Source organism: Barbus barbus, assembly GCF_936440315.1.
Source record: "Barbus barbus genome assembly, chromosome: 23".
Classification (NCBI taxonomy): Eukaryota; Metazoa; Chordata; class Actinopteri; order Cypriniformes; family Cyprinidae; genus Barbus; species Barbus barbus.
In genome coordinates, this window is record NC_136751.1 from 21,030,093 (window position 1) to 21,044,265 (window position 14,173).

The 14,173-nt window shown below is 36.7% G+C and overlaps 1 protein-coding gene across 1 annotated transcript; it reads right to left on the minus strand.

The window, feature by feature from the left end:
- Positions 1 to 1,835: 1,835 nt before the first annotated feature.
- Positions 1,836 to 10,804, minus strand: LOC306842583 (uncharacterized protein). Its single transcript, XM_079373531.1, has 10 exons — positions 10,586 to 10,804; positions 10,300 to 10,371; positions 10,107 to 10,190; positions 9,876 to 9,949; positions 9,636 to 9,768; positions 7,735 to 7,934; positions 5,961 to 6,236; positions 2,988 to 3,161; positions 2,449 to 2,889; positions 1,836 to 2,311 (listed from the first exon to the last, which is right to left on the minus strand). Exons 2-10 carry the CDS (start codon positions 10,362 to 10,364, stop codon positions 2,280 to 2,282), a joined length of 1,479 nt encoding a protein of 492 aa, XP_079229657.1. The 5' UTR covers positions 10,365 to 10,371; positions 10,586 to 10,804; the 3' UTR covers positions 1,836 to 2,279.
- Positions 10,805 to 14,173: the final 3,369 nt, after the last annotated feature.

Sequence of the window (14,173 nt, forward strand, 5' to 3'; positions counted from 1 at the left end):
TAGTTACATATCCCCTTAGTTAAATCACCCATAAGAAGAAACTCGTAGGTTAAGCATTGAGATGAATTTTTCAACCTGAGGAAGATTTCTGATTGTTGCTGAACAGGTGCATCTCAAAAAAGTTGAATATTGTGAAAAAGGTCTTTTTTTTTGTAACTTAGTTTAAAAAGTGAAACTTTCATATAGATTAATTACATGTAAAGTAAAACATTTCAAAAGTGTTTGTTGTTGTTTTAATTTTGATGATTAGAGCTTACAGCTCATGAAAGTCAAAAATCCAGTTTCTCAAAATTTTAGAATATTTCCTAAGATCAATAATAATAAAAAAAGGATTTGCAAAGCAGAAAAGTTCAAGTTCTTTAAAGTATGTTCATTTATGCACTCAATACTTAGTCGGGGCTCCTTTAGCACAAACTCCTGCATCAGTGAGGAATGGCATGGAAGCGATCAGCCTGTGGCTCTGCTGAGGCACTATTGAGCCTTCAGCTTATCTGGATTGTTGGATCGACTGTTTCTCATCTTTCTCTTGAAAATATCCCATAGATTCCATATGGGGTTCAGGTCAGGCATGTTGGCTGGCCAATCAAGCACAGTAATGTCATGGTCAGCAAACCACTTGGAAGTGCTTTTGGCACTGTGGACAGGTGCTAAAGTCCTGCTGGAAAAGCAAATCAGCATCTCCATAAAGCAACAGATGGAAGCATAAACTGCTCCAAAATCTTATTCTTATATACTCACCCTCACTTTCTTCATTGGACACAAAAGGCCAATTTTTGCATAATATCTTGGCTATTCAAACTTCGCAATGAAAAAATTAAATGAATAAAATAAAATGATCATAAATGACCATATGACTTGTGCACTAAAGCCATGTTTTCTGAAGATTTCTGAAGCCATGGGGTGCATATAAGAAAAATTGTGATGTCCGATTTTAGAATGAATAATTCTTTTGAATCAGATCTTTTCAATTAATCAATTGATGCAGCTCACAAAACTGGTCTGAATGATGTTTCTGAATGTTACTGGTTTGGTTCTAGAGTTCAGCTCACTAACTCGTCGATTCAGTCACAGTGGTTAAAAGCTCACTGGTGGAGAAAATTATCACTAACTTATCATTTAAAATTTAGACATATGTTTGGTACTGATCAACATGAAACCTCCTATTGTCAAGCATGGTGGTGGCAGCATCTTGTTCTGGTGTTTCTTTCCTGGCAAAGAGAAGCAAAAAAGCTTGTAGCCATCAAGGGGAACACATGCAGCCAAAATCCACGAAGGGTGCCAGTATCAGCCAGGCAAAGACCCGTTCAGAGTAGCGACCCCTTTGTTCCAGTACAACAATGTTCCAAAGAATTAAGACTTAAATCCAATCAAAAATTTGAGCATGACCTGAAAATTGTAGTCAGATGGCACAATCCAATTTCAATTTATAGCAAATTTGCATTCAGAAACATGGAATTGTACACAGAATTGTGTCCAGTCAAAATGTAGAGTCAAAAGAAAACATTGAGTGCGTTTACATGCACCCTCTTAATGCGATTATAATTAGATTTTGGCAATATCACGATTAAACTTTACCTCATGTAAACGCAATACTTCGAACTTAATGCGATTAAGCTCATGAGTGGTGTCTATCTGGTAAAGTTATTCAAGCTATTAAGAGTATTCATTCAGTGTAACAGGGAGGAAACATTTTCTTAAAGTTTAGGGGCTGGATTCACACTTTAGAAATTTAAAAATCTAAGAAAAAAGATGTTTCTAAATTCTAAAAAATAAAAACCTGAGGGAGGGGGTACTAAAAAAATTGAAAATTTTCTTCAAAAAGATTAAGATGAATTGCATTTCAAACCATTATGCACTTTAATTATCTTTATTTTTTTAAAATACAAAAAAATCTCTGGCTCCTGGAGATCAAGAACCTTCTACAATCTACCAAAAATTCAGAATAGTCTCATATTATTGCCTCACACCAAAAACTGTATTTGAAATATATTCAATCACTGTACAGAGAACAGTGATATTTAAAAGAGCACACAGATTTATGCCACTGAAATTTTTCATATTTATTCTACAAATTAGCTTACACATGTGGAAATAAAGAGAACACAACTGAGGCTTTTTCCATACCAGTACATCTTTAAAAATCACATAGGATCCTGAAAGAAACCACAGAAGTCAAATTCCTAAAAAATGTAAAACATAAAACTGCCTAAGTCCAAAATGTTAACAACTGTCCCACGTGGCAATACTGGCCTATGATTTAATCAGGCGTCCTGAGAGAATCAAGGGAGCAGACGTCGTGGTGGGCGAGGACCTGAACATGGACAAAAAAAAAAAAAAAAAAAAAAAAAAAGTTCAACAAGAGGAACCAAAAATAAATAAATAAATCCTTCCATACCAATAGTTCTCTAAATAGCCATTATAACAAAAACTTCATGAGAAGATGCTGACCTGTTGGGGCTACCATATGAAGGCTCCTGAGTGAAGGTGGAGGTGCTCTAGGCCCCCGGGGTCCATTCTGCGGAGGTGGTCCACACATCAATGGTGGCCCACGTGATAAATGAGACCCCGGATGCTGCAATAGTCCTCTAGAGGACGGGAAACCAAGAGGCGTATCAAGCAGAGGGGCACGGTCAAGCAGAGGGGCACGATCAAGCAGAGGAGCACGGGTGGAGGATGGCCCATGTGTAGGTGCTGGGCCTAGAAGAGGTTGTGGCTTGTCAAGACTATGAGGGGCTGCTGGCCCTCTAGATGGAGAACTAAATGAAGAACCGTGTGAGACTGAAGAGGCCCGAGAAGGTAAAAGACTATGGGGGGCAGCTGATCTGTGGGAAGGTGGCTTTAGATTTTGCATTGAAAGCAAAGGAGGTGGTTTCGTCTTGGGATATGAGCCTGGAAAAACAGAGAACGTATTAAATAATTTTTCCTTAAAGTACAAAAATGATACCCCCAGTACATTTTTTTTTTTATCCTGTGCCCCAAAAACAAACCTAGCAATCCCCTGTGATGGCCCGGGGGTGTATCTCCAGATCCAGAAGGTGGGTTTGCCTGCTCTCTTGGTGGTGGTCCAGATCCAGTAGGCAGAAGTGGTGGGGGTTTTCCTAACCCTGGAGGCAGGCTGTTTATTACAGGAGCAACATCACTGCCCACCTCTGTGGAAGTTACTGGAGGGGAAAGGAACAGAGTGGTAATAAAAAGATAATGTTATAATGTTTAGAAATATTATCAAATCTGTATAATTTAAAATATAACTTACATTTTTATTCTATATATTTATTAAATATAAATAAATTGTAAGTTATTTATTTATTTTTGAAGAGGAAGATTTTTTATGTTTTTTGAAGTCTCTTCTGCTCACCAAGCCTGCATTTATTTGATCCAAAATACATCAAAAGCAGTAACATTGTGAAATATTTTTACTATTTAAAATAACTGCTTTCTGTTTGAATATATTTTAAAATGTAGTTTATTCCTGTGATCAAAGCTGAATTTTCAGCATCATTACTCCAGTGTTCAGTGTTACATGATCCTTCAGAAATCATTCTAATATGCTGATCTGCTATTCAAGAAACATTTTATATTATTATTATTATCATAATAATAATATTATTAATATTTAATAATATTATAGAATATTAGGGGGGGTTATAGAAATTAATTTATTGAGCAAGGATGCATTAAATTGATCAAAAGTAATGACAATGACATTTATATTGTTACAAAACATTTCTATTTCAGATAATTGCTGTTCTTCTGAACTTTCTGTTCATCAAAGAAACCTGAAAAAAAATTCTACTCAGCTGTTTTCAACATATTAATAAATGTTTTTTGAGCAGCAAATCAGAATATTAGGTAACACTTTACATTAGGTGGCCTTACCTACTATGTACTTACATTTAAATTAATAATTTGATACAATGCACTTATTGTGTACATGCATGTTTTTAAATTGTACTTATATTATTGTACTTATATTAAAAATCAATTTCTGTAATTACATTTATGTTTACACTGTTGACCCATTCCTTACACCTTAATCCCCCCTTAAACCTACCCATACCACCAAACCTGTCCCTAACTTTACCTGTATCCCACCTCAATAGCAGCAAAAGTGTTTTGCAATACAATATGAACACAATAAGTACATTGTACTTATTTTATGTAAGTACATGGTAGTTAAGGCCACCTAATATAAAGTGTGACCGAATATCAGAATGATTTCTGAAGGATCATGTGACTGGAATAATACATAGAATATATTAAGTTAGTTATTTTAAATAGCAAAAATATTTCACAGTATTACTGCTTTTGCTGTATTTTGGATTAAATGCAGACTTGGTGAGCAGAAGAGAATTATTTAAAAAACATTAAAAATCTTACAGTTCAAAAACTTATATATATATATTAGTGCTGTCAAATGATTAATCGCGATTAATACACACACATACATGTATATATTTAAGAAAAAATTTATGTTTATATATTCAGTATATTTATCTGTAATATTAGGAACACCATACTAATACTGTGTTTGACCCCCTTTCGCCTTCAGAACTGCCTTAATTCTACGTGGCATTGATTCAACAAGGTGCTAAAAGCATTCTTTAGAAATGTTGGCCCATATTGATAGGATAGCATCTTGCAGTTGATGGAGATTTGTGGGATGCACATCCAGGGCACGAAGCTCCCGTTCCACCACATCCCAAAGATGCTCTATTGGGTTGAGATCTGGTGACTGTGGGGGCCATTTTAGTACAGTGAACTCATTGTCATGTTCACGAAACCAATTTGAAATGATTCGAGCTTTGTGACATGGTGCATTATCCTGCTGGAAGTAGCCATCAGAGGATGGGTACATGGTGGTCATAAAGGGATGGACATGGTCAGAAACAATGCTCAGGTAGGCCGTGGCATTTAAACGATGCCCAATTGGCACTAAGGGGCCTAAAGTGTGCCAAGAAAACATCCCCCACACCATTACACCACCACCACCAGCCTGCACAGTGGTAACAAGGCATGATGGATCCATGTTATCATTCTGTTTACGCCAAATTCTGACTCTACCATCTGAATGTCTCAACAGAAATCGAGACTCATCAGACCAGGCAACATTTTTCCAGTGTTCAACCGTCCAATTTTGGTGAGCTCGTGCAAATTGTAGCCTCTTTTTCCTATTTGTAGTGGAGATGAGTGGTACCCGGTGGGGTCTTCTGCTGTTGTAGCCCATCTGCCTCAAGGTTGTGCGTGTTGTGGCTTCACAAATGCTTTGCTGCATACCTTGGTTGTAACGAGTGGTTATTTCAGTCAAAGTTGCTCTTCTATCATCTTGAATCAGTCGGCCCATTCTCCTCTGACCTCTAGCATCAACAAGGCATTTTCGCCCACAGGACTGCCGCATACTGGATGTTTTTCCCTTTTCACACCATTCTTTGTAAACCCTAGAAATGGTTGTGCGTGAAAATCCCAGTAACTGAGCAGATTGTGAAATACTCAGACCGGCCCATCTGGCACCAACAACCATGCCACGCTCAAAATAGCTTAAATCACCTTTCTTTCCCATTTTGACATTCAGTTTGGAGTTCAGAAGATTGTCTTGACCAGGACCACACCCCTAAATGCATTGAAGCAACTGCCATGTGATTGGTTGATTAGATAATTGCATTAATGAGAAATTGAACAGGTGTTCCTAATAATCCTTTAGGTGAGTGTATATGTGTGTGTGTGTAATTAAATAATTGTTTATATAATTATATGTATAATTAACAGATTTGATAAAAACAAAATCAATCAATCAATGTACAATGTGCACTGACTGCATTTTATCAATCATATATGCATCTAACTTGAGGTCATTTAATTATATCACATATTAAAATGTATAATGATGAGAATTAAGACTTAAGACACTTATAAAGACAACACAATATGAATGTAACTAGGCCAGGACATGGAAGCATGTTCACCTTGCAGATGGTCTTGGCGGTTTTGAAGATACTCAGTTAGTGTGTTGAGTTCCTCTGGGTACAGGTGCAAACCTTCGGCCAGGAGAAAGAGCAGGTGGCGGGTGGCAGAGGGAACAGTGTGGCGCTCCAGCTTGCTGCGCTCCAGGTAGTCCTCCGTCAGCTCAGCCGCACGTGCCGCAGCCTCCGTGGGGTCCAGCACCCGCTGCGAACCGCTCAAGCGCCTGAACTCCACCAACACAAACTCCATGGCCTGTTCTTTGGGCATATTTCGATGAACTGTGGAGAGGCAGAGGAAGGGTCAGCCAGAGGAGGGAAGGGGCTTACATATGGTGCTCAGTGTGAGCTGCTGCTGCAGTCTAAGCAGTACGCACAAGAGTTCTACCTTATCAGCAACACGCTGCAGTCTGGCAACCACTGCTTAACCCAATTGCCACATTAAAATTCAGTATGCACTCAAAAGGACACATTCATGAGCACACTTGAATATTGAGAGAAGGGACATTTAGAAGAGTAGAAGTTAATACAAGATTGCTTTTAAAGGTTTTTAATATGAGGAAGGCATTGCGCACGAGATAACTCGTATGCATTTTTATGAATTCAGTTTTGACGTATGACACTGCGTAATAGCAAATTACTATATTCAGAAAATGTAACAGTTCATTTAACGCGTTTAAAAATTACTTATGTTTTTGCTTAAGTTTGTTTTGTTGTTGTTTGCTTGTTTTTTTAGATGTGAAAGTCTGGTAGTGTGTGATCCTCAGTCGTTTAGTGTGTGTTTTTCTGTGTTTAACAAAAGTTGGAAACTGAAACTGTTTGATGCCTTGTGTTATAAAATGTGTAAAAAAATGTATTCCAGCTTTAAAAAAAAAAAAAAAAAAAAACTTACCAGCAAGGTTTTGTTTTATAGGAATAAAAGCTTGAGTAATTTTATTAAACATCAAACTATTTTAATAATGGATTTAAAAAAAAAAAAAAAATGAAAGCATGTCTGCTGTTTGAGGGCATTTCATCTATTTTAATGTTATGCTGAGGGTCAAACCCACCATCTTTTAGGTGTTTTTTTGTTTGTTTGTGTTTTTTCTTGTATTTTGTGTCAAGCACTACAACTGATACATTTTTGCTTGGCTGTAATGGTGCAAAAATTTTTAAATATGTAGGTTTGTACCCAAATATATTATAATAATGTCATTTTTTGTAAAGTATGCCTAATTTATTCAGACCACTCAAAACTGTTTGTTTATGGAACAAAAGGGTAAAAATTGTTGGAAAATTACAAGATATTATACAGTTTAATTTGGAGGTATGTCAATTTTGAGAATTGGGAAACTTGTGAAACTGAGATGTGCCAACAATGCAGTAAGAACGATTTTTTTTCTTTTCCTTTTTTGTAAATGTTAGTACATAAATCCCAGATAAAGCGTTTCATAACCATTTCGTGACAAAGTATGTTTCTACACAAACATAACTGTTGTATGTTTGCCGTCTAGTCCAGTGTTACAAAGTCCAACAGGGAGATAAAATTGATAGTTTTTCAGTTAATAAAAATGAACTTTCTTTTTATACTTATGAGTTTTTAAAGTGTATTTTCAGAATAGATAAATGCATGTCTTTTAGTGTAATCACAGAATACTGGTTAATGTTTTGTTGTTCATTATGGCAAAGAGTTTAAAAATGCCCACCACCAAGTCAAGGTTGTTTAAGGTTATTTAACTGTTGTTTGAAGTAAATTTAAACTGGTTTTATTGGGAAATAGATTGTGGGAGTCGGAACTTACTTTTGAGGGACTCTGAAAATATGATTACTGTGCACGAGGAGAGTGTTACATTAGTCTGCTCGACGAGAATACATAAGGGGGAACCGTCGGAGCGGACATCTTGGAGGGCCCGCGTCAGGCCTGATTCCACCTGCAGGTAAAGCATTTCCACCGAGAGGCCACGTTCCTGCAAACACTGGCCTATCGATTTGGGGTAATCCCTTTGAAAGAAGAAGAAGAGATCTGGTTATTGAGCACCATGCTTCAGGGCACGAGGTGAGGGTCTTGGGTGTGGTCTCGTTTATATATGCAAAGTTTTAATGTGCCACACAAATCAATAAACCAACATAAAGAGCATTTTAAAAGAGTATTAAATATTAGAAAATAGTTCACAATTCAGTTGTTTCATTTGTTTTAGCCAAATAAATGCTTGTGTGTGTGTGTGAGTCATCAGGACATAAAAAGTGATATTATGCTTAAACAGGATGCAAAAAGTTACAGTTTAATATTAATAACATAACTTTACACAAATTTAATAGTGTAAAGATATGATAAAAAAATATATATTAATGTTTTACCAAAAACGTTGTAAATTAAAACATTGTAAAATGGATCTTAATAAAATGTGAAACACCTCTATCAAACACATTTATGACAAGATTGTTTAATTGGATGGCAAAAAAGGGACTGTCTGTCTTGTTTGTGTCATATTCATTGTGTATTAATAAAAACAGAGGTATGCGTTCTCAGTCAAGAAATCTGAAAAACTTTCAATTTCAAAGTTGCAGTCACTTTTTGACAATAGCGTTGTTTGTGGTTTTCATGTTTTTGTTTCATTTCGTATTGTTTAGAAATATGGCTTAGATTACTGAACATTTTGAATATCACCACTTCTTAAAGAAGCTCTTATATTTGGCTAAATGGACAAGGAATGTGATTAAAATTTCTGTTTTTTACATTTTGGATATATTTATTTTTTAGGTGAATGTTTTTGTAGGAGGGTGAAAATGTACAGAATATAAATAAATCAAAAACACTCTTTTATGCTTGAGACATAATTTTGAAAATGTGTATTCAACATTTAGGGTAACATTTTAAATGTCTTTTTATTTTTGTGGAATGTGGAATAGAAAATTTAGATTATAAAAATCAAATGAAAATGTTTCATATTAAACTTTAGATCATTAAAGGCAGGTCTCTAAAGACCACCATGTTGAATGCAACATAAGACAGTAACAATATGATGCATGGTTAGGATGAATGTTTTTCTTTAAGCAAGGCCACAGGGTGTAAACATTTGTGTTTGATTTGTTGGATAAATATATTTTACACAACATACATAGACTTTTTTTTCTAGATTTGCACTATTTTTTTATTAATTTATAGACAACATCTAGAGTAAGCCAAAATGTTACATTCAAAGATTAATTTTAACAGTTATTGATGGATGCATCATGTTTAGTGTTTTTATTGTTGTTGTTTTTGTATTAGCAGTGTAAAATATTAAAAAATTCAAAGTCTGACAGTGAAATGTAAAGAATTAGAGCATACCGGAGACTTTTGTTAAATAGAAGTGAACATTTAGAATAGTGGAAGTTTGTTGTTGTTCTTCTACTTTAAGGCACATTTAATTCCTTTTAAGATTTTGGATGATCTATAATAATAAAATATCTATCAAAATTTTTTTATTAACCATTAAGGATGATGCTGGATTCCAGATCTTAAACCTGATGAATCCCATCAGCCTAACATTTAAAAATAACAAAGCACATTCACACAACAGAGAAACAGCATTGCACGAAATGTAGGTAAACAAGTGCAAACTCTGGAAAAAAAAAAAGAGTTTAAAACAGAAAGCAAGTTTCACACAATAAAATATTTACTGCAACAGAATTTTACAGCTGCCTGCAGAGTATACTCACACATTCTGGTTGTTCACCGACAGGACAACACAGTCTGCAGGCTGTCTAGCACCATCTCCATGCAGCTGCTGGAAGAACCTCTCGTATATGGCATTGCGTTGAACTGTTGCCTCATATTCTTCAGGCGAAACAGCTGTTACAAACACATTTACATGAAAAAGTTGCTCCAAAAAGATTTCTCATCATGGACACAACAGCAGCAGCGAGAAACCAAGTTGTTTATTACATGAAAAATCATACCAGTTGACTGATGTGGTGAATGCTCATAGTTTGCAGTGCCGGAGTAGTCACTCCCTTCGCCTAAGCTTTCAAAGCTGAAAATTGAAGGAAATATTGGTGGGAAAAGGTGTTTAGAAGAAGAAGAGAGAAACAAATGTGTGAAAACAGATACTTAAAGGCAGGAAAAGTTCAGTAGCATTGCACTTTATCAACTACAAACAACATTTTTCTCTTCTGTCATATTCATCGTGCCTCTCAGATTCTGGATGATCATCTTTTCTGTCCTCCCTCATTGGATATGGTGTTACTCGAAAAGATCTGGGAGGTTTTGAGCCACTGCATGAAGCAAATCAACATGATTATGATAAACATAACAGGTTATTTAAATCTAGTGAGTTGCTTATATTAATTCTGAACATATTTATGCAGTAGCTGTCTCGCATACCTTCCTCCACTGTGTTTTGTTGGTGGTCGTCTTATTCCCCCAGCTTTCTTCGACCACGACGACATTTTATTTCTTCAAAATGAACGGTGTAACAAACATTATCTAAAATATCTTAAATTATAATATCGCAGGACACAAGACAAGTTACCTGCATGTAACGTTACTCAACCATTATTTATATATATATATATATATATGGTTTATTGTTAAAACAACGTTTAATATTTGCGACATTTGTCAAATTATTGTTATGAAAACATTAAATGTGATGCGAAGCCCATCTTACCCGCGTAGATATTCAGTTATAGTCCTGCTGCTCTATAAATCGCGATATATTGATGAATTTTCTAATACGTTACTTCATCTCTGACTAGATCAGTACATACTAACACTATTTTTAGAAATAAATTATGGATAATAGTGATTAATTCGAGTTATTGCTAAAGGATTTGCCTGCAACACACTCGATCTGACTTCCTTTCGAAGAGCAAGTGTATTATTTGAGGAAGCGTGTGGCGCCTCCTAACGGACAGGAAGTCAAACGACGACACCAATGACGTAACTACCCGCCCTCCTTAGTCCTGCGGCTGGAAAACCAACACATCAAATATCTCCATCAAATATTTAGCACACCTATATATATATTATATATTAATTTGCCAGTTTAACAGCTCTAAATTTTCTCCTATAATGCTTGATGACGTTAGAAAACACCTGACAAGAGATCAAAGATCTCTCCAGATCTCACAGCTCCATGTTGGTGCTTCTTCTCTTCAGTTCACCTCACTCATTTTCTACAGGTTTCAGGTCAGAGGACTGGAATGGCCATTTTTTTGGATTATTGTCCGGTTGGAAGATCCAAACATGGCCCGTTATAAGATTTCTAACAGAGTCAGGCACTTATTATTTATCTGTTGGTATTTGATAGAATCCATGTTGCCATGTCTCTAAACAAGATGTCCAGGACCTCCAGCAGAAATATAGGCCCACAACATCAAAAATACAGCAGTATATTTCATTGTGCACATGGGGTACTTTTTATCCCTGTGTTCACCAAACCCATCTTGAGTGTTTGCTGCTAAAAATCTAATTTTTTTTAGTTTCATCTGACCATAGAAGCCAGTCCCATTTGAAGTTCCAGTTGTGTCTGATAACTGACTATGCTGGAGATTGTTTTTGGATGAGCTAGGAGAATTTTTCTTGAAACCCTCCCAAACAACATGTGGTGATGTAGGGGCTGTTTGACCATTTTTTTAAGGTTTTCGGACCTCGAGACTCAACTATTTTATGCAATTCTCTAGCTGTGGTCCTTGGAGAGTCTTTAGCCACTCACTCTCCTCCTCACCGTGCATTAGGATGATATAGACACACGTCCTCTTCCAGGCAGTTTCGTAACATTTTCTGTTGATTGGAAATTCTTAATTATTGCCCTGATGGTGGAAATGGGAATTTTCACTGCTCTAGCTCTTTTCTTAAAGCCACTTCACTAATTTGTGAAGCTGTTATCTTTTGCTGCACATCAAGGATTCAAGGAATTTTTATTGTCATACCAGCTCACATTTTCATGTTATGATACGAAATTGGGACTCAGGTCCTGGTTTAAAAGCAGCTTATATCAGGAATATATTCTTTGGTTTTTCTCATTGTGATGGATGATTAAGGGAATTTGAACTTTGTTTTCCCTCCTATTTATATTTCTGTGAAACAAGAAGCCATGGCTGGATAATTTCATGTTCATAATCACCCTGGAGTATTCAAAATTGTGAATATGAATGGGAATATACTTCAGAGATATTTTACTTATAAACATTTCTAGGGGTACCAATAATTGTGTCCAACGTGTATTTGATAAAAGCATTTATTTCATAATGAGATTTTCCCCCATTTTAAATTGTTTTAGTTCAATGTAAGGTTAGATTTTTGTGATTTTTTTAAATAAAAGATCAAAAGGATTAATAATGCATGTTTATATTCAGAGCCTTCTTTGATCATATTTACCAAGGGTACCAACAATTCTGACCACGTGTGTGTATGTATGTGTGCATGTATGTGTATATATACACTCACCTAAAGGTTTATTAGGAACACCATACTAATACTGTGTTTGACCCCCTTTCGCCTTCAGAACTGCCTTAATTCCACGTGGCATTGATTCAACAAGGTGCTGAAAGCATTCTTTAGAAATGTTGGCCCATATTGATAGGATAGCATCTTGCAGTTGATGGAGATTTGTGGGATGCACATCCAGGGCACGAAGCTCCCGTTCCACCACATCCCAAAGATGCTCTATTGGGTTGAGATCTGGTGACTGTGGGGGCCATTTTAGTACAGTGAGTCAGAAACAATGCTCAGGTAGGCCGTGGCATTTAAACGATGCCCAATTGGCACTAAGGGGCCTAAAGTGTGCCAAGAAAACATCCCCCACACCATTACACCACCACCACCAGCCTGCACAGTGGTAACAAGGCATGATGGATCCATGTTCTCATTCTGTTTACGCCAAATTCTGACTCTACCATCTGAATGTCTCAACAGAAATCGAGACTCATCAGACCAGGCAACATTTTTCCAGTCTTCAACCGTCCAATTTTGGTGAGCTTGTGCAAATTGTAGCCTCTTTTTCCTATTTGTAGTGGAGATGAGTGGTACCCGGTGGGGTCTTCTGCTGTTGTAGCCCATCCGCCTCAAGGTTGTGCGTGTTGTGGCTTCACAAATGCTTTGCTGCATACCTTGGTTGTAACGAGTGGTTATTTCAGTCAAAGTTGCTCTTCTATCATCTTGAATCAGTCGGCCCATTCTCCTCTGACCTCTAGCATCAACAAGGCATTTTCGCCCACAGGACTGCCGCATACTGGATGTTTTTCCCTTTTCACACCATTCTTTGTAAACCCTAGAAATGGTTGTGCGTGAAAATCCCAGTAACTGAGCAGATTGTGAAATACTCAGACCGGCCCGTCTGGCACCAACAACCATGCCACGCTCAAAATTGCTTAAATCACCTTTCTTTCCCATTCTGACATTCAGTTTGGAGTTCAGGAGATTGTCTTGACCAGGACCACACCCCTAAATGCATTGAAGCAACTGCCATGTGATTGGTTGATTAGATAATTGCATTAATGAGAAATTGAACAGGTGTTCCTAATAATCCTTTAGGTGAGTGTATATATATATATTATATATATATATACATACACATACACATACACTGGTGCATCTCAAAAAATAGAGTATCATGAAAAACTTTTTTTTTTAACATTTCAAAAGTGAAATTTTCTTATATTCTAGATTCATGACGTGTAAAGTAAAACATTTCAAAAGTTGAGAAGAGATGATTAGAGCTTACAGCTCATGAAAATCAAAAATCCAGTCTCTCAAAATATTAGAATATTTACATTTGAGTTTCATTAAACAACCATCTCTACAGTATAAATTCAGGGTATCTCTTGTTCTTTGAAACCACAATAATGGGGAAGACTGTTAAATTGGCAATGGTCCAGAAGACAATCATTGACACCCTCCACAGAGAGGGTAAGTCACAGAAGGTCATTACTGAAAGGAGTGGCTGTTTACAGAGTGCTGTATCAAAGCATATTAAATGCAAAGTTGACTGGAAGGAAGAAATTGGGTAGGAAACGGTGCATAAGCAACAGGGATGACCGCAAGCTTGAGAATGCTGTCAAGCAAAGCCGATTCAAACACTTGGGAGAGCTTCACAAGGAGTGGACTGAAGCTGGAGTCAGTGCATCAAGAGTCACCACGCTCAGACGTCTTCAGGAAAAGGGCTACCAAGCCACTTCTGAAACAGAAACAACGTCAGAAGCATCTTACCTGGGCTAAGGAGAAAAAGAACTGGACTATTGCTCCGTGGTCCAAA

Excerpts from the sequence above, each read along its gene's own strand:
- LOC306842583 (XM_079373531.1), bottom strand. The coding sequence starts at position 10,364 with ATGTCGTCGTGGTCGAAGAAAGCTGGGGGAATAAGACGACCACCAACA. Across the intron at positions 6,237-7,734 it reads ATTTTCAGAGTCCCTCAAAA|TTCATCGAAATATGCCCAAA; the intron begins GTAAGTTCCGAC and ends GCCTCTCCACAG. Across the intron at positions 2,890-2,987 it reads CCATCACAGGGGATTGCTAG|GCTCATATCCCAAGACGAAA; the intron begins GTTTGTTTTTGG and ends CTGTTTTTCCAG.